The sequence below is a fragment of the Eleutherodactylus coqui genome, chromosome 4 (assembly GCF_035609145.1).
Source record: "Eleutherodactylus coqui strain aEleCoq1 chromosome 4, aEleCoq1.hap1, whole genome shotgun sequence".
Taxonomy (NCBI): Eukaryota; Metazoa; Chordata; class Amphibia; order Anura; family Eleutherodactylidae; genus Eleutherodactylus; species Eleutherodactylus coqui.
Window position 1 is genome coordinate 209,010,222 of NC_089840.1, and position 27,243 is coordinate 209,037,464.

Here is a 27,243-nt window from a genome sequence, read left to right on the forward strand (position 1 = left end):
GCAATAAGATGGGACAGAGCTAAGTTCCAGGACTTAGCTCCGCCCCCTCCCATTGCAAATAGTGCCGAGTGGCAGGAGCTCAGAGCACTACTCCCGGCTCTTCCAGCCTTCTCCCCCTGCAGAGAGGGATGCCGTATATCGGCCGGGCGTGATATGCGGTCGTCTGAATAAGCCCTAAGAGTGTATTTTCAAGGGCAATATTTGTGCGAGTTCCCTCCGATCCTGTGTAAATGTGTGTAGTAATGTACGACGTCCATGCGAGTTGTGCACAAAAATCTCGGCCACAATTGGCATCACCTGAGTAGATGCAGCTCAAGAAATAAAAGTCATATGGAGGAGGCCACAAATTGTGAATCATGCCAGCATTTCTCCTGTTGGTTTTAATCCTTCAGTAACAAAGCTGAAACCAGTATCACAAGTGTTATTTTACAGATTTACATACAATTTACATGAAGTTCACCCGACACTGAAGAAACTAATCTCAATTTACATCACATTTTATAAAATATAAATAGAATTTTCATTTTAAAGTAGTAATTCTTTGAAGTCATGCATAAGAAAATATGGCTAATATTTCACTTATTTATGTGGAAGCGAATACAATTTTTTTTCTCATAGGTAAAAGGTTTCAAATTCTTAGAGGATGGCAGTGGTACACAGTATTTGGATTCTAGCTTAGCTGACCGCACTGAACTACCACCATAAAATCAGGATAAAGGCACTTGGGAAATTACCCTTTATTGCTACCCGCAGTGATTACACCCAAAAAAACAATCAAAGGAAAGGCCACATTTTAGTGTACGCACTGCCTGGGAATTGGAGTCTTGTAACCATAATGCGGCCGGCTAAATGTAGCCAGAGGCTGAAAGATGTTGTGCCCTTTGTCTACAAGCAGGAGGTATCGTATGACAGCACTTTATAAAAGGCACAGATGGGATGCGTCCACCTACTTAGCGTTTAAGCATCTTGCAAATACTCCAAAATGTAAAGCATCCCAATGCTTGCCCATGACGCCTCAGAATAAGCTGCCGTGTGTATATGAGGAGTAGCAGTATCCCTGTCCATTATATTGCATTTAGCACCAGTTTTCTCCTCTAAAGGCTCAGTTTCTCTGTTGGGTTCCCTGAGCTGGTTGGTGGAGACTAGCTCCTATGATGACTCTCATACACTGCACACACAGGAGAGCACAATATCTTCTTTATCGCTATGTAGCATACCCGCATAAGTGGCATCCCAAAACGATGATATACAGCAGTACGGAGCAGTGTAGATGTAACCGCAGTAGCTGTATGACAGTAAGCACTATTAGCTGCAGCAGCAAGTTTGTATGAGTTTCTCTGTCTCTCTCCTTCCCATTGACTTCCTATAATCTATCTCATTGTCTAAGGATAGACTTCACATTACAACAAACAGTAGGAAGGAAGGGAGACACATAGTGGGCAGAACTTTGGATGGAAGTGCCAGCACTGAAATGGCATTTTGGATAAGTAGACTGATTTGCACCTTCACTGGTTATCACATTGGCTATCACATAAGCACAAGATTGTTCAAAATGCAGTTTTGTTTTTGTTGTTTAATGTATAGAAAAGGCAATTCTATACATTTTTGCAATGCATGTTATTAGCCTATTATATACATTACAAAAAACCCTCTATGCAGCTAGATGAAGACAGATGCTGCATAACAGTAGAGGGCGCTCCATCCAGCTGTGTCTGAATCTCTCTCTATAAAAATTCAGCAGACACTGGGTTCTGTTCCCATATTACAGTTTATTAATAAGTGTCAGTCACTCTTGCATGTAATTAATTTTTAACAGCCGGGTACCCCATGCCCCACTACCCTTGTGTGTTTTACTGCTGTCTCGTCCCGCTCATATGCATGCCGCCATCCCTAGGAGCTGAATGGAGAAGCCATTCTATTCTGCAGACTGCTTCTCCCGTCACAGCGCTTGCTCCTCGCTGTACCTCATGCATTATCAGGGGCTCATCGTGTGTACATTACTATATGTCACAACTAGAAAGTGTTGGTACGCTTTTTAAGGTTTTCAAATCAGGTCTCTTATGGTTTGGTCACATCTATGGTGGTGGCTCCATTAACCCCTTAATGACCAGAATGTTTTGGTCCAAAAGGACCACATACTTTTTAGGGATTTTACCCATGTGGTGGTTTTATGCCCCTATTTTATTATTCTGCAGCTACCAAAATTGCTTTTGCTATACTAAAATAAAGTACAGGAATGGGTTCCTCATTTTGTTTCAAATGTTTTGATATATAATTTGCATAGTTTTAAAATGTAATTTTTTTTAAAACTTATTTTTGTAACTATTTTTAAATATTTATGTCCCCCGTGACATCATGAGACCTCGGCGGGGAAAAGAGTCTTCTCCTCCGGTTTCTATTGGCGGGGACTAACAGCCGAGGACCCAACCGGCTCCTGCGTGATTGCAGGAGCTTTAATCTTGCGCCATATTTTTACCATCAGCCGGGATTTAAAGCCATACTAACCAATGGGGTCTGTGACCGATCAAGAACTGCGTCATGATTTCCACACAACAGAAACCACGACGCAGATGTGAACAGAGCCTTATAGAAAAAACATTTAACGCTACATATAAATCAAACAGATAATGTATTCAGCCCTGGTCTTCCAGGAAAGAGATAACATTTAGGTAGTTCCTATAGGCTTGATTAACAATAGAATATTACTTTGTAATTAAGGCACTTAAAAGTTTACAAAAAAAGTGTGAGGCGCTGAGGTCACGGCTCTTGTACATAACGCCCGCGGAGGGAATCATTTTTGTACACGTTTGGAAGGAAAAAGTACAAAACATTAATAGTTTGGTATTTTGCTACATTAATGTCTCTTCTTGGGAATATCCTCTATACATTCATAGCAGGGGTCAGCTGCATGAGCGAGCTAGAAGTCAACAGGCCTTCATTCTTGTTCCCAACATTCACTTCCAGGTTCTGCAGAAATGTCCTTTTCTTTAGTTTCTCAAAAATCACAGAATTATTAGATGCCAGACTCACCCGAGTCCTGAGGGAAGACAAAAGGCAGAGTGTAAGAACATCGTGTGTTTATTCAACATCGTCTCCGCACAAGTAGCAATGCTATGAAAACTGAATGCACATGGGGAGTTACAGGCTCGTGGCTCTGGGCAGCATTATCTGCATTATATACGTAGATCAATAACGCTGCATGCACACGGGCGAGCGCAACATCAGTCCATGAAACCCGGGACGATACGCATTCTTCACGCCGATGCAACTCTTATTGCTTCTGTGAAATTGTGATTTCAGGCTGGTCAGAGGATCGCAAGCGTTTCCCATGGATTTCAATGGAAACCATCACATCACACAGCATGCGAGTGGCATGCGATGTCTTTTAAAGGTCCTATTGAAAGCAATGGGCGAGGAGGTCTGAGGAAACCCCAATTGACAGAACAGGCTGCTACTTTTATCATAACAGCTTTAAGGTTAAAGAAAAAAAAAAAAAAGAAAAATCGCTCATGTGAATAAGTCCATTCAAAAGAATGGAATTCATATAAGTGCGAGTTTTGTGCATTTTGCAACGCACAAAACTTACGTGAGCTTCTCACCGGAGGGAGTGTAGCCTTAGGGAGGTTTCACACACAGGTCCCTGGCAGGTTTATTTATAGTCAAAAAGTGGAATAAAAAAAAAAAAGGAAAATACAAGAAGTAAGCACTTCTACTTCTCCTTTCTGCTGGATCCACTTAAATGGGTTGTCCCACGCCGAAACGGTTTTTGTTTTTTTTTCAATAGCCCCCCCGTTCGGCGCGAGACAAACCCGATAGAGGGGTAAAAAAAAAACAAAACGGATAGTACTTACCCGAATCCCCGCGCTGCGGCGACTTCTTACTTACCTTGCTGAGATGGCCGCCAGGATCTTCACCCACGGTGGACCGCAGGTCTTCTCCCACGGTGCACCGTGGGCTCTGTGCGTTCCATTGCTGATTCCAGCCTCCTGATTGGCTGGAATCGGCACACGTGATGGGGCGGAGCTACGAGGAGCAGCTCTCCGGCACGAGCGGCCCCATTCAGAAGGGAGAAGACCGGACTGCGCAAGCGCGTCTAATCGGGAGATTAGACGCTGAAATTAGACGGCTCCATGGAGACGAGGACGCTAGCAACGGAACAGGTAAGTGAATAACTTCTGTATGGCTCATAATTATTGCACGATGTATATTACAAAGTGCATTAATATGGCCATACAGAAGTGTATAACCCCACTTGCTTTCGCGGGACAACCCCTTTAACTCTTTACACGCCGCGGTCATGGCAAAATTAGCTAAACAGAAAGTAAATTTCTTTAAAAGGTGTAAAATAAGTTGCCAAAACCCCCCCAAAACTATATAAATTTGGTATTGGTGTAATCGTACTGGCCTGCAGAATTATATTAACATGTTATATATACTGCATAGTGAACACTTAAAAATAACATTAAAAACATATCAAAATTGCAGATTTTTTTTGTATAAATTCTTGATTTATAAATTTTGGGGTGGATACTGAAAGAAAAAAAGGAAATCGGCTTATCGGGATCAAAAACCGGGAAGCATGTGGGAAAGAAAAACAAGAAACAGTTTCTCTGCGAACATGCAGAGCATTATTAGAATACCAAATTAAAAGCTGACTATTCTGTTTAAGTAAGAGGGAATTTTTTGCTCCCTGACTACATTCAGCAGATATACTGTCTAATATAGTCTGAAATAAAAAGCAATCAAAACCTTATATGTTCCCAAAAATTGGATAAATGAAGACTAGAGTTCATCTCACAAAAAAACAAGCCTTTATAGAGCTCCGTCTAAACTTCGTGTCTCGGATCGTGCTGACCCCGAGAATAATGTTATCATGGTATGTATTTTGTAAAATATTATAAAAATGAAATCCAAAAAACTAAATGACAGAATTCTCTGTTTTACCCCCAATCCCCCTAAATAATTAATAAAGGTTCTACAGTACATTATACATATGTAAAAATGATGTCATTAAAAATGAAACTTGTCCTGCAAAAAACAAGTCCTCATACTGCGGTGTCGACTGAAAAATTTAAAAGTTATGGCTCTTGGAATGCGATGATGAAAAAAATAGAAAAACTAGTTGGCCATTAAGGCACAAACAGTCTGGGTCACTAAGGGTTAATGTTTCAAACTTTATACACAACAGCAGCGACATGACAAGCAGATGACATCATAGACATCATGTGATGTCACAATTGGTGCAGCTGGTTAAAGTTCTAATGCTGAACCACCTTGTGTCATTTCAGCCTGACATCCTGAAGAGGACGAATCCAAGTATGCGACTCCTTGCTTAGTGCTGAGGCCTCGTACACACTTTCTCAGCTATACGATGTGTGACATCTGGGCGCGCCCTTAGATTGCAAGCTTTTAGGACTAGAGTTTCTACTGCATATTAGTCTGTAAGCTCTTAAGAGCAGAGTTTCTATTGTACACTAGATTGTAAGCTCTTAGGAGCAGGTTGTATAACATGTCGCTTTCTTTACAGGATCCTGAGCTTATAATAATATACAGATACAGCAATAGGCAGCAGGACAGATTAGATCCGGGGTGATATCCGATCGCCACATCTGGGGTCAGGAAGGAATTTTTTTTCCCCTGATGACTTTCCGGGGGTTTTCTTCGCCTTCCTCTGGATCTCGGGGTCCAGGGATTCTCATCTCAGAACAATGGTGTGAACGGGCGCAGCAAGTTCTGTGGTCTCCACCGGGCTGACATTAGAGTCTCTGAGAGCCTTCTATTATTTATTAAAGGGCCGGTAATGTTTTATTACAATGTTGCTTATTGCTATTTCAATAAAGACATTAAAAATATAGATATTGTGATGTTTGTTTTTTATCGTCTTATGTGCTGGCCATAATGAGAGCGATTGCTGCTGATTAGTGTTCCAGAAGTACAAATAGACTTATCCTGCACTTATCCCACTTGCTTTCGCGCGACAACCCCTTTAAGGCTTTCATTTTTTTAAAAGCTGCATGAAAAACCTCCACAAAAACCTTAGGCTGCTTTTACATGTCCATGAAAATTGCACAAGCTTTGTGCGTTGCAAGACTCATAACTCTTGCACAAACACGAACCCCGTTATTTTGAATGGGGTTATATACAGGAGCAACTTTTTCCACCATCGTGGAGTGGGTGGAAAAAAAAAAGCTTGATGCTCACCATTCAAGTGCATTTTTGTGTGTAGAGTTCCATACTTTATTTTCTGGATTTGGACCCTATTCCAGCACCAGTGGTGCTAACTAGAGATGAGCAAGCGTACTCGGATAAGCACTACTCGCTCGAGTAATTTGCTTTATCCGAGTATCGCTGTGCTCGTCCCTGAAGATTCGGGTGCCGGCACGGAGCGGGGAGCTGCAGGGGAGAGCGGGGAGGAACGGAGGTAAGATCTTTCTCTCCTTCTCTCCCGCCCGCTCTCCGCTGCGACTCACCTGTCAGCCGCAGCGGCACCCGAATCTTTAGCCCCGAGCACAGCGATACTCGGATAAAGCCAATTACTCGAGCGAGTAGTGCTTATCTGAGTACGCTCGCTCATCTCTAGTGCTAACACATATCAGAGTGTTGTCAGCTTTCTGTTCCTGTTTAATTATTCTATGTTCAACATATACCATCACTAAAAATTTAGTCTAGAAGAATGAAGTTGTACGGTACTTATCGTTGGGAAGTTTTAGCACATCCTCCTCTATTGGCTACCCTCAACCCAATTCACTTTGGGCTCATTTGGGTAGAGGTTGTTTGAAGGTCACATCGGAAGCAGCCGCTAGTACCTTGAGTTACTATATGGATAAAAGTGTATAAAGCAGTTCTTCCACTGTTTCCCACCTACATCAGTATTCCACACGGCTGGTAAGTACTTGTAGCAATCTCTTTAAAATGGTTAATACAGACAAGTAATAAAAAAGATCACATTTTATGAAAAGGAAACAGGTTCTTATCTTACCGTGGAGATTCAATCCCACTGTCTCCGGTGGTGCTATGGTTCTCATTCTGGCTAGCTTCCAATGGACTAGTCTTTGTGTTAAATATCTTCAAGGTATGTTCACAACATTTCCTGCCTTCCCCCGACTGTTGTCCCAAGTTCTTCACATGTTTCTCATCACTCCCCTTAATGGATGTCTGGACAGTCTCTGCCATAGAGTTACAGTCACTAGAATTGCAGTAATCAAATATACTTCCTTCACAAAGGTCAGGTTGAGTAGAGTCAGCAGTACCGGCATCTACTTCTTGATGGTGGAGAGCATATGGAGACAACGGCTGACAAGAACTTCCCTTTACAAGTAAAGCAGGCCTGGTATAACATTGAGAACTATCAGAAGAAAAGACAGAAGAGGTATACTCGTCTTGGTGATGGCTAGCTGAAGAAAACTGATGTATTGATGTCCTGGTAGAGTCCCAGTGACCTGGAGAGGTTTCTCGTGGAGCAGGTCTTTCCTCATGTAGATCATACAAATTATGCATATCAAGGCTCCTACTTTCCCTGCATGTTTCAAGGTTTTGACATAGACCAATATGTTCATCGGTGTCTCCTTCAAAGTAGAAGGAACTTGAGGCATCATCGTTTTCCTCCTTCTTGTAAAACACCTGATCTTCCTCGACATGCTCTTCATTATGAGAACTTGAAAATGCTGAGTATTTTGGTGAATCTTTACTGTTCATTTCACTTGCTGAATAACTCCCATGGGATTCAGACTCGTTTTTTTCTAACGCCCCAACGTTGGATCTACCAGAAACTTTGGAAGCTCCTATGCTTTTACAAAGATTTGTCTGCGCATGTTGTAATGGTTCGTTGATTGAGGTCATCTTATTACAATAGGACACAGCAGAATAAGGACTCCCTACTTCATGTTCCCAAGTCCGTTCTGATTTTAATAAGTTTGCTTGGTTGTCCCCAAACAGAGGAGCTCCTTCACCTGGTAAACCGAGTGCGGAGCTGTGCTCCTTATTGTGCTTAAACTTATCATCTATCCTCAGGGTACTGCATTGAGGGTAACTAGGAGGGTATTCTCTTAAATCGTCTTTTTCATTTATCGGCACCATCTCATCGTGAAACAAATCCTCACAATATTCGTTTTCAGGCCTTTCTGCTTTTAGATGTCTGGTTCCAACATTTAAACCCGAGCAGTCTAGCGACTTTGGCCGTGGTATATTTTTTCTGTCCTTTCCAGATCGGCATTTCTTAACCTCTTTTATAGGTTTACATGCGCTGATATTAATGTTGTTATCTCTGTAGGAAATACCCTCAAATGGATTACCGATTTGCTTTTTGTACATATCAGGCTGACAACGGTCTTCGTTATCAATGGTGGCTACATCTGGAACCCTTGTATCCATCACGGTGGAGTGCTGCTGAGGATCCTTTGCGACATCTACTTGTGTTGCCAACTTTTGGGGGCACACGTCTTTCCATTTTTTTTCTTTGTTCGATTGCACTTTTTTGTGGTGCTTTGATATTTTATTGTTTTTCTTCTTACTACCTCTGCTATGTACGTTTTTGTTTTTTAATACCTCTGTTGAGGTACCTTTGCTGAAATACTTTTTCTGTTCCTCAGCTTTCTGCATCATTATTGTATGTTTCATCAAGTTGTCCACAGTTAGTACAGGGTTGATGCGTTTAATTATCTCATGTTCTATGTCACGAGGGATATTATCTAAATTGTCCTCATCCCGTACTGGCCATTCTTCGGGTGGAAATTGTGCTGCGAAGCTCACCAACTCTTTTTTGGATTTGTCTTTCTTGGCAACGTTACGCCAAAAGAGACCGATTCCAAATTTCTTATTGCACTTTTCTTTTTCCTTTAGTGAATGTTGGGGTTTAGTTTTAGTACATGTGTCTCGGGATGTGGATGTTGTCTGGTTTTGAACAGATGGCTTTGAATCTTTGACTGACTTATGTTCCTTTCCATTACCCTCATTGATCGATTGCTGCCCCAGTATATTATTGATGGAATTTTCAGAGAAGCAGCTGCAGGACTTGCAGTGCGATACTGAAGGAACATTAGCTTTGGTTAGATCGGCACAACTCTCCATGCTGACAAGATAAGTGATGGCCGGTGGAGAAACAGATATCTCCTCTGCTGCCCCACACTTACTGACTGGCACTGGCTTCCTAGTGATAAAGTAAGTCTGAGGAGTCACTATGAAGTAGCCTTCTCCGGTGTGGTATATCTTCCTCTCCTTGATGAGCGTTCCAAGAGTAGCGTACAAAATCTCCTGGGATGGCGTAGCGATACCTAAAAAAAGCACATCGTTTGTTCAGGGTCTCTTCAGTACCTACTTGCACTTTTTGAAAAGTATCCGTTACACAAGCAATTATAAAAACTATTTAAAAAGTAGTATGGAATCTCTAAAAACCATAATCTCTAATAAATACAATAAGCACAATAACAAAAATGTAAACTATCACAAAGAAGCTATCTATATACTAAACACCATAGCTACCACTCAGAAGAATACAAATTACCAAAGCGTTCTGTCACATAGCAGTAAGGAAGGGAATAAAGTGGGTACTCTAACAAAAAGATGGAACACCAAACATATTATCTATAAGTAAATCAAATTCAAAGACCCCCATGCCCTAACACATGTTTCGCCCACCTTGTCAGGAGGAGTGTATTGGGAAATCACAGTGTAGGATTAAAGAGCCCTAAGGCCAATCACAGTTCTCCGGCGTCATCACGTGACTTAGATCAATCAGGAAGAATGGCAATGCAGTTTTAAACAAGGGAGCAGTGCAGGCACAAGCAAAAAACGGAGCCTCGTGTACCTATAGACTTCCTATGTAAAGCTGTCAGCACAGATCCTGTTCTTATAGTGGTTGCCAATTAAACAGTAACAAGTTAAGCATACGTCTATCAGCAAGGTTCAGGAGGAAGAAGCGACGCATGCGCAAGCCAGCATCACCTGACAGGAGCCGACTTCCCAGTCACGCCACACAGATCAGGTGATGCTGCCAGCGTGGCTATTATGGTGATGACGGGACGCACACATGCAGACCTACAAAAAAATGCCTGCTAAGCAATATAAAAGTTGGAGAAGAACAAGAGAAGCGCAGATATAAAAGTAATGGACCTTTGTTCTATTGAAAAAGGCAAATAATTTCAACCAGAACCAGAAAAGCTCATCTTGTAATAAAGTGCAATAACGGTTCAAAAAAGTGCACATATATACAGTATCTCTAGGAATGGTATCAGTTTTGGCGGCGTCACGTCATTCTCTGCGGTAGCATGAAACAGGATGTGCATGCATGCACCGCTCCCTTATTTGCAGATATTCCTAGTAGATGTGATTGGACAAAGTCACATGATGACGGAGGAGACTTTTGATTGGCCTATGGCCTATTTAACACTACACTGTTATTTCCCAATACATGCCGGCAGATGAAGTTGGGTGAAATGTGCGTTAGGGTGCGTAAGTCTCTGCATTTGATCTGCTTATAGACAATTATGTGGTAGCCCCGCAGCATCTGTGTCATATTACCTCCACCTAAGTTACATGGGATTATAAATTATATTTCAATAAAACATATAGAGACCGATTTTAAGGCAGGCATTTCATACAGCGTTTCCATATTTTTGTCCACCCCCTGTAGCTTGTGTGTATGTAATCTGTTGTATAATGAATCCCTGTACACGTACTTTAGACTTCTCACATCATGCAGACTTCTGTACTTGTAAGTAGGATTCTTAATTCAGTGCATATAATAAGCATAGAAATATGATGGAATTTTGGAGATTTGGTTCTCCTTTGTAGATTAATAGTTGTATGTGAGCATTGTCCCTCATCAGCTATATTACTTTGGGATCCGTGTTGGGTGTGCTTTACACAAACAATGTACAGTTGCCTGCCTGGCAAAGAGTCCATCAACAAGCAGTCAGCTGTTTCTATTCCCAACCAGTCAAGTACAACATTAATAATGCAGTGTATTAATAAATTAACTCAAATATGAGGTTAAAGGGAACTTGTCAGGTCCCTAATGGTGCCTCGGTTGTGGACACTGCAGTATTACAGAGATACAGATTTCAGTGGTTGTGGCTTATATTGATCGCTTCAAGATTTTTGAAAAACAAAAACCCTATTTACACACAACAATTATCGCTCAAAATGTGTTCAAATGATTGCATATGAGCGATAATCGTTCACTCTTCAGCTGAACGATGATTTTAAGGCGAGCTTACAATCCATCGTTCAGGCGGAGAGATAACACAGGCTGCACGCTGTGTTCTGCACGGGAGCGGCTGATTACATTGTATTCAGCTGACTGCAGAGCTATGTTTTGCAAGAAGCTCCCAGAGGCTAGCTTATATGTAAATGAAGCTAATAAAGTGCAAATGGGCATTAGTGTCCATTAGCACTTTATGCAAAATGATCGCCAGAACTGTACATTTTTTAATCGTTTGTCTTTGCGTGTAAATGAAACTTTACTTTTCAATGCCTGCAGCAAACCACAGACACGAGTCTGACTGGCTTATTAATACGCATATCCATTGCTCACCCTCTTCTCTCACGGAGGTGGAGACCTGTCAATCAGTGGTAGGAGGCTAAGGTGTTCAGTGAATATAGAAATACTAATGAGTTGCACTAATTTCTGTGACTTGCTGCAAACCTTAAAGTTTTCCAATACTGCTGAAGTGATTGGGATAAGTGATAGACCGCTATAATCAGGGTGTCTGTCACACTACTGTAGTGCCTGCAGCCTGGGCACCATTAGAGACATGACAGGTTCCCTTTAAGATCTGTATGATTAATTGATGGCCCTCTTAAGGTGCTTTTACACAACGATTGTGGTTCGGATTCCCACGATCCAGCGCTCAGTATGAATGCATGCAGCGACTAAACGACGAATGAGAAGTCGTTCAACTCTCGTCCGTCGTTCAGTTTCAGCATGCAGAAAACTTAAAACCATAAAAAGTTTGTGGTTTGAAGAATCCTATTAGTTTTAAAGTTCTTCTTAATTTTTATTGGCCTTTTGCCATTACAAGTGCTTAGAAGCGAACAAATCTTTACGAAAATTGGGCGGTGTACCTAAAAAACAGTGCGCCACAAATGTATGTGCGTGCCTTAAAGACTCTACTTCGGTGGCTGCCTCAAGTACACGGATATAGATTACACATATTCTAAATACAGACGGCAAATGGTCAGCACCTGGGTGATGTTTTATCAGCTGCTCCATTAGGGATTCCTGTGTCACTAGAATCTGCGCTGCATTCATATCAGATATAGCACAGCACAAGACTTCTGCCAGGGGGATGAACTGAGACTGAGATACCGGATTCATCTGCATTGGAGACACATCGCCTGCAAGGACAAAAAAAAAACAAGAGTAAGAGACCGTGATGCAAACCCTAAAATGATGTCAAAAACACTGTGCAATAGAAACCTGCATTTACGTGCTAGGATTGTAGAGTTTATATCATTCTCAAAGATTCTCAACTTAAACCACAAGGCCAAGAGATACCCAATAGATGAAGCATCATTTCTAGAGTCTTACCACTAACACTAGGTAATAAACATTTTTTTTGTTCCTAAGAATTTAACGCTAGGTCCCGTGTAGCTGGTGAGGTGCTTTGGTTCTTACTAAACCGAGCCTGTATTTTAGCTCGTCCTAAAGTCTGTATCTCTGCAGACAACAGAAAGTTTTCTTCAGATTTCCAGGCAGCTCCAGACTTGCAAAAATTGCACTTTATGCAATGACACACTTACAATCTGCCATGATTGGGTGTGATGCATGCAGTAATATGATGCATAGGATACAGTGCCAGTTAAAATAGCAGCTCAGTTGGTACAAAATCAAAAAAGTTTTAAAAAAAGCATCTTACCAGTTACATATAACCTAGAAAACAAAACTAGCGTTAAATCCTGGGAGCAAAAAAAAAAAAAAAAGGATTTTTTTTGCTTAGTGTGCTTTGTGTATGAATGAATGCTAATTAGAGATGAGTGAGCATAGTGGAGAGTGAGAGATCTCTCTCTCTCTTCCTCCCGATCCCCTGTGCAATCTTCTGCTAACCCCCGCGCCCCTCCCTCCCCCCGAATCTTCAGGGACGAGCCAGCAGGTACTCGAAAAAGGCGATGCTCTTTCTCGAGTAAATCGCCTTAACGAGTATACTCGCTCAGCTCTAATGCTAATGTTACTTGATCCAAATTAAGTTTATTGATTTTATGTGATTAAGGATAAAATGAAAAAAAATTGGTTTTCTGACCCCAAACCCAAAAGGTAAAATCTACTGACATATATTTTCAAAATATTTGTGACATAAGACATCAACGAACTAAAAGTTACCACCTGGGAATAAAAAGTGTGTTACATGGTGTAATACTTCGTAGAACACTGCTGGCACACAGAGCCGTCGGCCACTCACTGTTAGTGAATACTGGCAGGGGCCGCAGTTTCCCTGCCAGTTTTCACTCAGCTGCGCTGATCCCAGCGCACACTGTGACGTCAGTGTGCAGCCAGGATCCTCCTCCCCTTTCCTGTAATGTCTCCTTTTAGGTTCTGCGAGAGCAGAGGGAGGGGGCGTCAGACAGCACACGGACGTCACAGTGTGCACCTGGGATCAGCGCTGCTAGCAGCGCTGAGCAAAGGAGCAGTGGCGCTTCCACGAGGAGGAAGGGGTAAGTATATGGGTCTCATGGGGGCGATATTGCTACTGGGGGGCTGCTGTGGGATATCACTATTACTACTGGGGGCTGCTGTGGGATATCACTATTACTACTGGGGGCCTCTGTGGGATGCCACTATTACTACTGGGGGCCGCTGTGGGATATCACTATTACTACTGGGGCCGCTGTGGGATGTCACTATTACTACTGGGGCTGCTGTGGAAAGTCACTATTACTACTGGGGCCGTTGTAGGATGTCATTATTACTCCTGGGGCCACTGTGGGATGTCACTATTACTACTGGGGCCATTGTGGGACGTCACTATTACCACTGGGGCCACTATGGGAGATCACTATTACGACTGGGGCCACTGTGTGAGGTCACTATTACGACTGGGGCCACTGTGGGAGGTCACTATTACTGCTGGGGCCACTGTGTGGGGGGGGTCACTGTTATCGCTGGGGCTGCCTTGGGGGGTCACTATTACCGCTGGGTATGTTTACACGTGGCAGAAATGCTGCAGAATGTCCTTAGCAGAAATTTCTGTGGCAAATTCTGCAGCATTTCTGCATCCAAAAAGCAATCAAAATCTGCCGGCTGTCTATTTTTTTTATAAATGACAGAAGTAAAAATCATATGTTGTGATAAGTCCCGCCCCCTGACGTGTTGGCACTTTGCGATAAATAAGTAGGTTTTGGGTTGCAGTTTGGGTACTTGGTCTCTGAAAGGTTCGCCATCACTGTTCTAGGGCAATGATTTGGCACCATACAGTTTCTGATCATCAGGTACAGCCATGACACAAATGTGTAAATGCTCCACAGCACCACCTAGAGGTGTAATAGCACTGTAACTTTATCTACACTCACCTTCATACAGTTATAAGAAACTTAGAAAACTATTCCCCCCAGTTTGAACACTATCCGATCAATTCCCTGTCCTGTAATCCCTAGACAGCTTTACCCTAGAAGATGGCAAATGCCAATATGATGTGAGACATTGAGTATTTTCAAGATAAAAGTTGCTTGCTCATATAATCTTCTGCATTATTCCTTTCCTTATAGGTTTTCATTGAATTACATATAACTAGCCCCATAAAAAGTAAGTAAAGAGCCTATTAAAGGTAAGTTCACACATTATAGATTTGTACGGACTTCCAACTACAGATTTCATGCCGAAATTCTGCAGCTAAGAACAGAACAATTTACGTGAATGGGGTTTTAACCAATGCCATTCACTTACAGCAGAAAAAATCCACTGCAGAAGAGTCATGCTGCATTTTTTAAATCTGCATTGTTGGTGTGAAAATAGTACAGATTTCCACTGCAGAATTCAGTCATTTAAACTGAGTGAATATTGCTCAGGTTCACTTGTTCGTACGATTTTCTGAATGATAGCGTTTCGTGTAAACGCAGTATTAGCCAAGTGTTCCCTCACTATCTCTCTGCTTATAGATAACCTGCATTCTTTTATTCCCCCAATAGCACAGTTGATGTTCCATCTACTTTGTGAGAGAAAATAGATACAAAATAGGAATTTAAAGGTTCGTCGTTCTTAACAACATTCTTGACCAATTCACCATTTTCATCGTGTAAGCATCCAATAGCATCTTTGACTTTTCTTTTGCTTTTGACATTCCCCCAAATTCTTTTTTTATTGCTTCTGGCCTCTGTTGCAAGCCTCAATTCATTATTAGCTTTGGCTTTTCTGACACTCCCTACAGTTTCTGCAGACCGTATTATATATATTATATTTTTTTAGATATTTCCCCCCCTCCTTCTATTTGATAAACATATTTTTCTTCTTTTTTAACATGTGTGGAAGTTCTGTGTTCATCCATCCTGGTCTCTTTAAATGCTTCCCATTCTTCCTTCCTTTAGGGATTGTTAACAATTGTGCTTTGACATTTCTGTCCTTAAGAACCTCCAGCCATTGGATTCTTCCTTCCCTCTTTCTGGGTCCATTAAAATCTGCCTTTCTGAAATCTAACCTTGAGGTCTGAGTCTTCTCAGGTCTTCCTCCCCTTGTTATCCAATGATAATACAATCGCTGCCGTCCTCAACCATTTCCTCCCTGTTGGTAAGAATTAGGTCCAGGATAGCAGACCCCCTTGTTTTCTCTTCTACTTTTTGGAAGATAAAGTTGTCAGCAAGAGCGGATAAGAATCCATTACTTTTACCTGAGAGAGATTCCCAACAAATGTCTTGAGTGTTAAAATCTCCCATGATCACTATATTGTACTTTTTTGAGAGCTTGGCCATCTGATGTAGAAAGAGTTTATCCATATCTTCTGCTTTTCCAGCGGCCTATAGTAAATCCCTACAATGGTGTCCTTTCTGTTGTTCTCTCCTTGCATTCTCACCCAGACAGTTTCTACAGAACTACTATGCTCTGAAGCTTGAATCTCTATGACGATATAGGCTTTCCTAACATTCCAACCACTCCGTTCTCCATTGATCAGACTTCTATAGCTTATCTGGTCAATATCCCATACAAATCTATAACAAACCCCTTTAATTAAAAAAAGAAAAAAATCTATCTAGATGCAGCCGACCTAAAAGAAAACAGAGCTTGTGTTGACAGTGTGAGGACAGAGCAGACTTGTACCTCCTAATGCACTGATCGTGACAGAGCCACATCGTAGGGGGGTACTGTTAAATTACGCTTGACCTTTGTTTTACAGCCTGCCATTGTCAACTTCAACAAAGCCTGTTTATCGAGAGCTTTCCAAGAGCCTTTTATCCCGAAGAGTTGCTAAGCTACCACTTTCAGGTGTTTAAATCAGGGAAATGTCTTTGTATGAAGGAAAGAAAGACAAACTTCAGATCCCTTCCCTCCTGTGTGAACTCCTGTCAGCTGTGAAACCCAATACCAGCCGCCATGAGACAAGAATGTCCTGAGAAAGCCACTTAACGTAGGTGAAAGGGTAACCCGTTAGTCATAACAAACCCATTCAGCTGCAACTAACTTCAGTATTTACGATCCATCGATTCCTCTCTGGCAGCTCGTGGGCTCCATCTGACTCCGTAATGACTGGAACAAGAACCTCACCTGCTCTTAATTACGCAAGCCGAAAAAATGTGGTTGTCCTTAGCCGCTCGAGTCCCGTTATAATGGGCAGGAACTCCAAAACAATTTGTGTATAAATACCAGTAAAAGGTGAATTCTGGATTTACTCAATGAGAATGATGGTCCATGAAGGGAAATTAGATGGTGAGCTCTATGGTGTAGGAGCGGATATGGAGGTGCAGCCTCTAGAGATATCTCTTATGGACCTGCAGTGGGTTGGTTGGCACTACTACGGTATTCCTCAATGGATTTCCCTTACAATTACCCCTTACAGCTCCATGATGTACGGTTCCGTTCATAAAAGTCTGCTTCATCAAAGAAACCCACCATTTACCCCGCACCCTGAAAAAAATACACATCACAATTGCCCTTTTGGTCACCCCATCTCCAAGAACAAAATATAATAAAAAGGATCAAAAAGTCATATGCACTTCAAAAATGGTACCAAAGGTAACCAAAGGACATCCCATAAAAAACTAGGTTAACAAAAAAACTAAGAAAAAGTTATGGCTGTCAGAAGATGGCAGCAGAAAATATAAATAAATGACATTTTTTGATGGCACAGCAAAAAAAGATATAAATTTGGTATCATAGTAATCGGACTGAGCCACAGAATAACATTACGTCATTTTTACTACAGAGTCTATACCATAGAAACAAGCTCCCCACTCCCAAAGACGGCGAATTTTGTTTTGATTTTCTCTCATTTTACTCCACTTAGAATATTTTTCAAAGTTTTTCAATACATTAAATAGCACCAATGAAAAATACAACTTGTCCTGCAAAAAAACAAGCCCTCAGACAGCGACGTTAAGGGATAAATGAGTATTAAAAGTTGCAAAGAAAAAAGCCAGCGCCCAAAAGAGGTTAAACAAGTTATAGATGGGATTTGAAGCTTCCTGATCTCAGTGCAAATAGTGTAACGCCCCACACGTACCATGCACGGTTTATAAGACCGGTGTGCTCTTATGTGGCAAAGATGCCAGGGCCTGGATCTGACTCCTACCTTCCGCACCTTCGATAGCTACAAACCCATCAATTTAACTAAAGACAACAAATCCAAAAATTTCTGGTCTCTTATCACTACAGCCTCCTGCAGATCTTGCAATCGGCCCATTTCCAGCCTTTTTCTGCCTTGAGAAGATTAGGGTAATCTGTTTTTGTGATCTGACACAATCCACTTTGGCCCTGGCCTCTTGATTCCGGATTCACATTTACATTAGTTTGTATTCATTTTTTGACCCATTGACCTTAAAGAGGGGTCCTTAGGATAGACCATCAATAGTAATTTGCAAGGGTGCAAAGAGCCAATTTCTGCACACAGCTCCATTGCATTTGTAGCGGTCCAGCTTTTTACTGAATGGGAACGTACCTGCAATACCAAGCCGAACCACTATAGTGAGAACGGAGCTGTATGCTTCCAGAAGAAATCATCTCCGTGCATGAAAGCACTGGCCCAGCAAACAGCTAATCGGTAGGGGTCCTGTGTGGAAGATTTCCACTAGTCTACTAATGATGGCCTATCCTGAAGACAGGCCATCAACAGTTGAAAGTTGGAAAACCTCTTTAAGAGAGTTAAGAAAAAAATTAAAACGTATAAAACCAATGATGGTGGATGTGATAAAGAGTGATGCAGTTTAGCATTTATCATTCATGAGACATAAACAATCCGTCATCATAGATACTGATAAAAAAAAGTTTTAACTTGGCCAACTGGGATGGGGTGGATATTCCTACACATTTTCAAAGTGTAATAGAGAACTTTCTATCGGCTGGTGGAACATTGTGTCTGTGTCTACCCCGTCCTGAAGACAGAATAGAGTTTAACCTGACCTAACCCCATTCTCTATTCAATGAATGATCTCAGTGCACATAGGAACGTGTAACGTGATCACCTATTTAAAGTGACGGTGCAGACATATTAAGTGGGGTTGTCTTTACTCATCTACTTAACAGGAATGTATACTTCTATACCAGGCTCTGTGCCTGACCAGACATTGCAAAAACAGTTATGGAAATCCACGTTTACATCCAGTATGCGATTTCTTTTCATCCTTCTATATTAACCGTTTAGATAGAATCTCAAACAGTGGACTCACATGAGCATGTTGTCCATCGCTATGTACTATCTTGGCGTGTAATACGCTGTGATTTGTTCTTATGTGCATATTTAGCGCAATTAGTGTAAGCGACAACATGGCAGCATATGGGATATTGGTACGGCGTAAAAAAAAAAAAAGAAGAAACCAGGAGGCGGCCAGTGTACGGCAGCATTCGTTAAATACGCTGCTCATATGCAGGCACACGCGTGCATGATGTGACCATACACAGGGATAAGCAGTTCCCTACGCCGGTAAAATGCTCCCATCTCTATGCAGCGTATTACCGTTTGGTCGCGTGAGCCCGGCCTCGGCGGGCAATACACAGTAGACAGTTGTCAGCAAACACAACTCGTAGTGGGCCAGTTATCTGTGTATTCAGAAGGCAGGAAGAAAGTTTCTGCCAAACTCCTGGAGCCGCAGCTTTATCTTCCCAAGAACAGAGGGACGGGGTATACTGAAATCTAACTGCCCGAAGCTTCTGGGAGATTCGGGAGGCACCATACCCATTACATGGTCAACCTCTCAAGCCGAAAATCTAATGTGCATGGCAGGATTTACCCTTTCCAATCCATTGTCTGACCTCTGAAGACATTATGATTTAAGGCTGTACAGCTTCGATGTTGGAAGACGTCCATCGGGGTTCTCTTACTGTATATTGCCAGCCTCTCTGCTGTCGGAGCCTATCCAAAGTGTCACCTCATGCAGTACTGGCTTTAGCCAGCATATAGCGTCGTTGTATAAATAGAAATAGAGTAAGCCCCATAGGAAAACCAGAATACAAATTGGATTGGAAAGGGTTAAAGGGGTTGTCCCGCGGCAGCAAGTGGGGTTATACACTTCTGTATGGCCATATTAATGCACTTTGTAATGTACATTGTGCATTAATTATGAGCCATACAGAAGTTATCAAAAGTTTTTCACTTACCTGTTCCGTTGCTGGCGTCCTCGTCTCCATGGTTGCCGTCTAATTTTCGCCGTCTAATGGCCAAATTAGATGCGCTTGCGCAGTCCGGGTCTTCTGCTTTTCTCAATGGGGCTCCGTGTAGCTCCATGTAGCTCCACCCCGTCACGTGCCGATTCCAGCCAATCAGGAGGCTGGAATCGGCAATGGACCGCACAGAAGCCCTGCGGTCCACTGAGGGAGAAGATGCCGGTGGCCATCTTCACCGGGTAAGTAAGAAGTCACCGGAGCGCGGGGATTCAGGTAAGCGCTGTCCGGTGTTCTTTTTTAACCCCTGCATCGGGATTGTCTCGCGCCGAACGGGGGGGGGGGGGTTGAAAAAAAAAAAACCCGTTTCGGCGCGGGACAACCCCTTTAAGGCTGGCTTCACACAAGCGTAACCACAATTGCGTGCACCTCAGCGCTGCATTTTTGTGCACCGAACGACTCCTTTTTGCGTGTGTTTTAGCATATCTCACTATGCTTTTTCTGCCCCCAGGGCAGGTACATGTGCGGGTGGCAAACAAACACACTGATTGAAATGGCCAATTAGTTCTTTGCCAGTGAAATTACACAGAGCTTCACGCATCTTCCTTTAGAAAGCATTGCCCCCAGCCATCGCATTAGACGTAAGCGTTTAGAGACTGCCTCTAACGCGATGAGCAAATGCATGTGGAGAAGGGGCCGAAGACCCCACTTTTTCTGGGAGTCTCTTTGCCTGGAGCAAACCTTATCGGTGACAAAGAGTCACCTCACACTTTCTAAAAGTTTCTAGAACTTGTTTATTAGTTCATTAGTGCCGCGAGCAAAACTACAGAGGAAAGGGCAGAATGTAAAGAAAGAGAATATGGTCACCGGACTACAAAAAAAAAAAAAAAAAATTGATATTATATCGCCTTAAACTATCGATGTTACCGATATATCGGACATACCAATATCCATGAAAAGTATCGCCAAAGCATCAGCGATTAGAGATGAGCGCGCATACTCACTAAGGACAATTACTCGAGCAAGTATTGTCCTTAGCGAGTACCTGAAAGATTCGGGTGCCGATGTGGGTGAGCGGTGAGTTGCGGGAGTGAGCGGGGGGGGGGGGGGGGGAGGGAGAGAGAGATCTCCCCTCTGTTCCCCCCTGCTTTCCCCCGCCACTCCCCGCTGGCATCCGAATCTTTTCTTCCGAGCGGGCAGGTACTCGCTAAGGACAATGCTCGCTCGAGTAATTGCCCTTAGCGAGTATGCTCGCTCATCTTTATTAGCGATATATCGATATATCGGTTTTCAATGTCACATCCTTAGATGGTAGAAGTATTTTACTGTCTAATTTATGTAGTACTAACAAATGCTAAGGTTCTGTTAAAGGCATTCAGTCCCATTTTTAGTGTGTTTTAGCAGTTACTCCATATAGGCCAATGAGGAACTGTAGGCTGGAAGCTGTAGATCTCATTTTAAATGTATCTCGGTGGAAGGAGACTGAGTATAATGTCTTCTATGCATTGCAATGGAAAAAACTGAACATTCTGTTCTCTAAGGGCTCATTCACACAGGCGATTAACATCAGTGTCCCGTGTGTGTATTCACATGTGCGATTTTCTTCACAGACCATTTGTCCATGTAAAAAAATTGCAGCGTACCTAATTCTGGTGCAATGCTCAGACCAGGGTTGACCATTCTGACCCAGATCTACATGAATGTCTACTCTTGGCCCAGCAGCAAACAACTGTGTCTTGTTTCATCAAAAAATCTACTAGCAGTAATCCCCAGTATAGTTGTGGTGGGCGGCATCTCCATGTGGCTTGAGAATCCAGAGGCCTATTTTGACGTTGCAAATAGGCTTCTGGAAAAGTGGGCTTCATTGCAAAAACAAAAACTTCAGTCTGCGAGCTGCTGAACGTCCAACACGCGAACCAGATGTATCTGGCGTTGACTAACTTTTTACAAGTTTTAGACTTGGTTGGTAATCTGGAGATCTTCCTCTCTCGAAAGAAAACAATCACCAACTGTAGCATTCATTGACATTCTCCATGATGCCTCCTACCAGTAATCATAACAAGGTGACTGGCGTGTCCCGGGAACAAGCTGCCATATGCTTTACATTTCTGCAAATGAGAAAACAGCTGTGGCCCATATCATGCTTTTTCCTTCCTGCTTTACATCTGCTACCTCTGTTCCTACAAGGAATCTTGTTATTTTCTTGTGCCTTAAGAAAGACGTCCATAATGGATGCCAATATGTGAAAAACAGTGTCTGCTTTATAACCAATTGATGCTTCGTCTTGGATATTGATGAATGTGGTGGACCTCCTGAACATGGATGATTGCAATCAACCAATGGTTGGTGGGATTATCTGGCTATGTTTATCTTCTGATACTGTTCAACCTCACAGAGTCAACTTTTTGCTAATGTTTTTTTACAAATTGCAACACAGCAATACATCAACATGACGCGGTGTCAATGTGTTCCCCAGGTGTCGAGTTAGGATGTGGTGACCTTTTACCCCAGCATATGTACGTTTAGCATACTACTGACCTATAAACCAGACGTTTACCCGTCACAAAGGTCCCTTCCGGCACATTTCACTATGCGGAACCACCCTGCCGTAGAGTCATCAACAATGTGGGCAACTGAAAACTTGGGTACACAAAAAAGTCTCCTACAAAACTTTTGTTATAGAGTTATTACAATGCCATAATTGCTTACATTGCAGGCACTTTTGTCACTTTGTAAATAGATAGGTTTTTGTTTTTCACATCTCATGCTAATAATAATGCTCGTTAAAACACCACAAATGTACAGCTTAAGCCGGACTCACATGAGCGTGTAATACATGGTGAATGGGGTCAATGAAAGTATATTGATCAAAATCTAATGTCAAGTAGAATAAGTCTTGGTCAAATTGTGTGATGAGAGTAGAGGTGGGGATGGGGATATGGGGGAGTAGAAGAGGCTGGGTCACCCCAGTGCGCCATGCCCAATAGCCATGTTTAATAACTTCCTTTGAGGTGGAAAGAATTGGTACACAGTCACATGGCGGTAAGCAGCTCTAGGTAAAGGCCCATTTAGACACAACGATAATCGTTCAAAAGATGTCGCTCAAGCGACATTTGAGCGATCGTCGTTGTGTCATTTACAGTGCAAGATGATCGCTCAAGTTGAGTGATCACCTTGCACTGCCAGCGGAGGATGCAGAAGACAAGCGGGGTGTCCCCGTTTGTCTTCTGCACGGAGCTGTTATACAGTCAAGCGCTTTGTGCCAGGTATGGAGAACACAGCTGGGGAGTGGGATACAGCTGAACGACGGGATTGGGGGGGGGGGGGGGGGGGGGGGGGACAAAAATTGCGCGATGTAAGTGCAGTTACACACAACGATTATCACTCAAAAGACTGCTTTTGAGCGCATTTTGAGCGATAATCGTTGTGTCTAAATGGGCCTTTACAGTGCGGGTGTGCATAGGCGATAAAGATGTTAATTGTATGTGAATCCTATAACTAGGAAGTGATTTAACTCCGGAAATCAGTGGGAGGGACCTGGACCGAGCCTGCTAGGTGAGTATAACAACCCCTCCCCGGAGATAAATTGTAAGGAAATGAGACAGCCCTAGGGTATACCTGGCTAAACAAACAATTACCAAGATAATTGCCAGAGGCAAGAGAATAGCCTAATGGTTATACCCTCCCAAAACACAAAATAATAAATTGTATACTTTATTAACATATATGCACTCAAAAAAGGACAAAGACACTTTAAAATAAAGGAGTAGGTAGCTGAACTAGGTTTGGAGTATGTCAATAAAGGAATTAAGTGTATGTTAGCTAGGCAAGCTGAAAGGGTATTATACACTTGCTGAAAATAAGACTTATTGCTTCTTTTGGGGCCAAAATTAATATAAGACAGAGCCTTATTTTTGGGGAAACACAGTGTATAATTATTGCTCCCACAGTTGATTTCTTCACACCAAGCTGCTTGCCTATTGCAGATTCAGTCTCCCCAGTCTGTTGCAGGGCTACAATTTTGTTTCTGGTGTTCTTCGACAGCTCTTTGGTCTTCACCGTAGTGGAGTTTGGAGTGTGACTGCTTGAGGTTGTGGACATGTGTCTTTTATACTGATAACAAGTTTAAACAGGTGCCATTACTACAGGTAATGCGTGGAGGACAGAAGAGCATATTAAAAACGTTGTTACAGCTCTGTGAGACCCAGAAATCTAGCTTGTTTGTAGGTGACCAAATACTTATTTTCCACCATAATTTGCAAATAAATTCGCTAAAAATCAGACAATGTGATTTTCTGGATGTGTTTTCTCATGTTGTCTCCCATAGTTGAGGTCTACCTATGATGTCAATTACAGGCCTCTCATCTTTTTAAGTGGGAGAACTTGTACAATGGGTATCTGACTAAATACTTTTTTCCCCACTGTATATTTTTTCATATTGACCCATAGAATAAAGTTATCATGTAATTTCTGCTGCAGTGTGTACACTATAGAAACAAAAACACCCCACCAAGATAGCAGAATTACGTTTTTCCTTCCTATTTTACTCGACTTAAAACGTTTTTTTTTATGTTTTTCAGTATATTATATGGCATATTAAATCGCACCATTGAAAAACACATCCTATACTGCAGAAATCAAGCCCTCAGACAGCTGATGGTTAAAAAAAGTTATGATTTTTTTTTTAAAGAGTCAGGTGTTTAGCAAACAACGTAGATGAGAAACAGGATGCGTACAAGCCAACAACATAAAGCAATCCAAAATCAGTTTGTATTCTTTGAGCCAAGTTGTTTGTAGCGCCCTGTGTTGGGGGTGATTTTCCCCTACCATAAATGCAGTTACACCACAGAGCTTTCATCATGTCGTGAGTAACCAGTCATCAGATGGACAGCTCATGTTCACACAATCGTGTCCTCTAGATTAGAACCAGATATGTCATGCCTCACTGCTTTTGGAAAACATTTGCAGAACTTGCATGGCTCTATTATGTCTTATTAAAGTGCCATTAATTCCACGGGCGTTGTACATCTGAAAAAGGTTTACAGTATATAACAAACTAAATGAGCAACAGACTGGTACAGAAGAAGAGAGGACCCGGTCTTTAAATGCTTACAGTCTACAAGGGGAAGGTGCTCGTTTGGTAATGTGGTGATAGCAGGATACTTTAGGTTGTAGGCTGGTCTGAGTTTCCTTTAGAAGCTTTCCCAGGTGATTGAGAGTCTGAAGTGTTGAGGTAGCGAGTTCCAGAGTATAGATGACCTATAGGAGAAATACTGGAGACTATAGATGGCCCATGGGAGAAATACTGGAGGTGATTATGCGAGGAGCACACTAGGGGAGAGTAGAGGAGGTGGTCTTGCAAGGACCAGAGGTTACATGTGGGGAGGTATCGGGAGATTAGGTCAAGAGATGTATAGAGGAGACATGTTGTGGACGGCCTTGTACGGCATTGATAATTACTTGAATTGGATCCTTTGGTTAAAAGGCAGCAAGAGAAGGAATTGGAAGAGGTGAGAGGAGGATTAGGTGGATAAACTAGGCAGCATAGTTGAGGTTGGACTGGAGGGTCACAAGAGCATTAGAAGGAAGGCTACAGTGGAGAATGTTGCAGTAGACTGGACGGGAGATGATGAGGGCGTGCACTAGCATTTTTGTTGACTCAGGGTTAAGGTAGGATCGTATCCCAGAGATTTTTTGAGCTGGAGACGGTAGGAGGTAGCAGGGGCTTGTATGTGTAGTTTGAAGAAGTGGGCAAAGTCTAATGTAACACCAAGACAAAGGACTTGTGGAACTGGTGAGAGTGTGCAGCCCTTGATAGTGATTGATAGATTTGGTGCAAGTGTAGATTGAGGTGGAGGAAAGATGATAATGTTTTATCCATGTGAGGTTTTAGAAAGCAGGAAGAGAAGAAGGAGGATATAGCAGATTGGCCCAGATGTTAGGTTTCTGATATCCAGAATCCCAGAGTGTCTGAGAGGTAGATTTGAGTGTCATTAGCATAAAGATGGTACTGAAAGCCATAGGATTGTATGAGCCGTCCTAGACCATGGGTGTAGATGGGGAAGAGTAGGGGTCCTAGTACTGAGCCTTGGGCGACACCGGCAGAAAGAGGGCAAGGCAAGGATATGGTGTGTCAGTGGGAGACACCAAATGTTTTGTCAGTGAGTTACAAGGAGGTCCTGGAAAAAGCCAAGGCAAATATAAAATACTTATTTCCTAATGGCTATCATAAACAGACTCATTTCTTCTTATAGGGGCCCTTCCCCAAACATGGCATGAAATTCTAGGACATTCCAGAATTTCTATTTTTTACAAATTTAATAAAAAGTACCGACACAAGAGCTCTTGGTTTATTGATGGAAAGTGGAACACTGATCCTCCCAGGCCCTGGCGAGTATGAACTGCTTTCACCAATCCCACAAAACCATGCGGATGGGGTTTTGATTGAAGGTCTATGCTGGGTCTTTTAGTCACCCCCTTTTAGTTTAAAAAGCGTGGGCACTGTTTATTTTTTCACCTTTGACTATGAGGATGAGGAGGAAATGGGGGCTGTGGGCCCTTGTGCCAGAGAGCCATGGTTTTCCAGGAGTAGAAAGCCAGGGATCAAATTATTATCCCTATGAGAATAGTTAAGAAATGTTTATTATGAGAAGATCCCTCATCCCATGAACAGATCACAGTGGTAAAAGACCATTAAAATACAGAGTGAGGTATAACCCTCGCCCCGCAAGTAAAAGGTAGTACCGGTTATTCCTTTATGTGGCACTCTGTTGGTGAATTCTCTACAATGATGCTATACCACGTGACTCTCCCTCTTGGACTAACCAAATCCTACAGAGTCTGCTGTACGGACCAGAAATCGGTCTCTCTATGTAGTCCTATGAGAATCACAATTGAGGATCCCAAAGAAATGCATAAAGAGGCCGACTTGCAGTCCAGATTCAGCTAGCCCAAGTATTATATAACATCGGTGGACCGGATCACACTAAATAATGCACCCCCATAAGAGTCCCAAGAGCACTATCTTTTATATAATGTACTTTACAAATGGAGGGCAAAAAATTCCTCGGAGAGCTTCTTTGAAGACAGTTGCCTACTTAAGGTACTGTTACATGTGACGACTGTCAGGCATCTCAACTTTCATGTTTCCTGTGCTTTCACACAGGAGCGATGGTCACTCACTGAATGGAGGCAGAGCGCACTAGAGATCTCTTCCGGACGGCCGCCTCCATTCAGAATAAACAGGTAGTCGTTCATAGATGAATAATCACCTGTTTAAATGAGCTGACAGTTGTTTGGTTTTTAGGTGAGCTAAAAACTAAATTACTCTGACAAGCGTGAGACGCTTGCTCACTTGCCCTGTCGGATCCTGTGTTAACAGGGGACGACAGTCGCCCATAATTGCTCTTTTGAACGATTACTCGGGCGCCCATCAGCCCATGTAAAAGTACCCTTAGACTGGGTACTCACTATAAATACAGTGTAAATTCTGCCTCACTCTCCTGGGGTCC

General features: G+C 42.4%; 1 protein-coding gene across 1 annotated transcript in view; it reads right to left on the bottom strand.

Annotated features, from left to right (window-relative positions):
• Window positions 1-367: 367 nt before the first annotated feature.
• Window positions 368-27,243, bottom strand: part of STOX1 (storkhead box 1) — a 64,433-nt gene continuing 37,557 nt past the window's right edge. The window contains exons 2-4 of the mRNA XM_066600643.1: window positions 12,181-12,333; window positions 6,980-9,269; window positions 368-3,037 (exon numbers count right to left, since the gene is read on the bottom strand). Of these exons, the coding sequence (XP_066456740.1) occupies window positions 2,881-3,037; window positions 6,980-9,269; window positions 12,181-12,333 (2,600 nt within the window). The 3' untranslated portion in view covers window positions 368-2,880. The remainder of the gene's footprint in view (window positions 3,038-6,979; window positions 9,270-12,180; window positions 12,334-27,243) is intronic.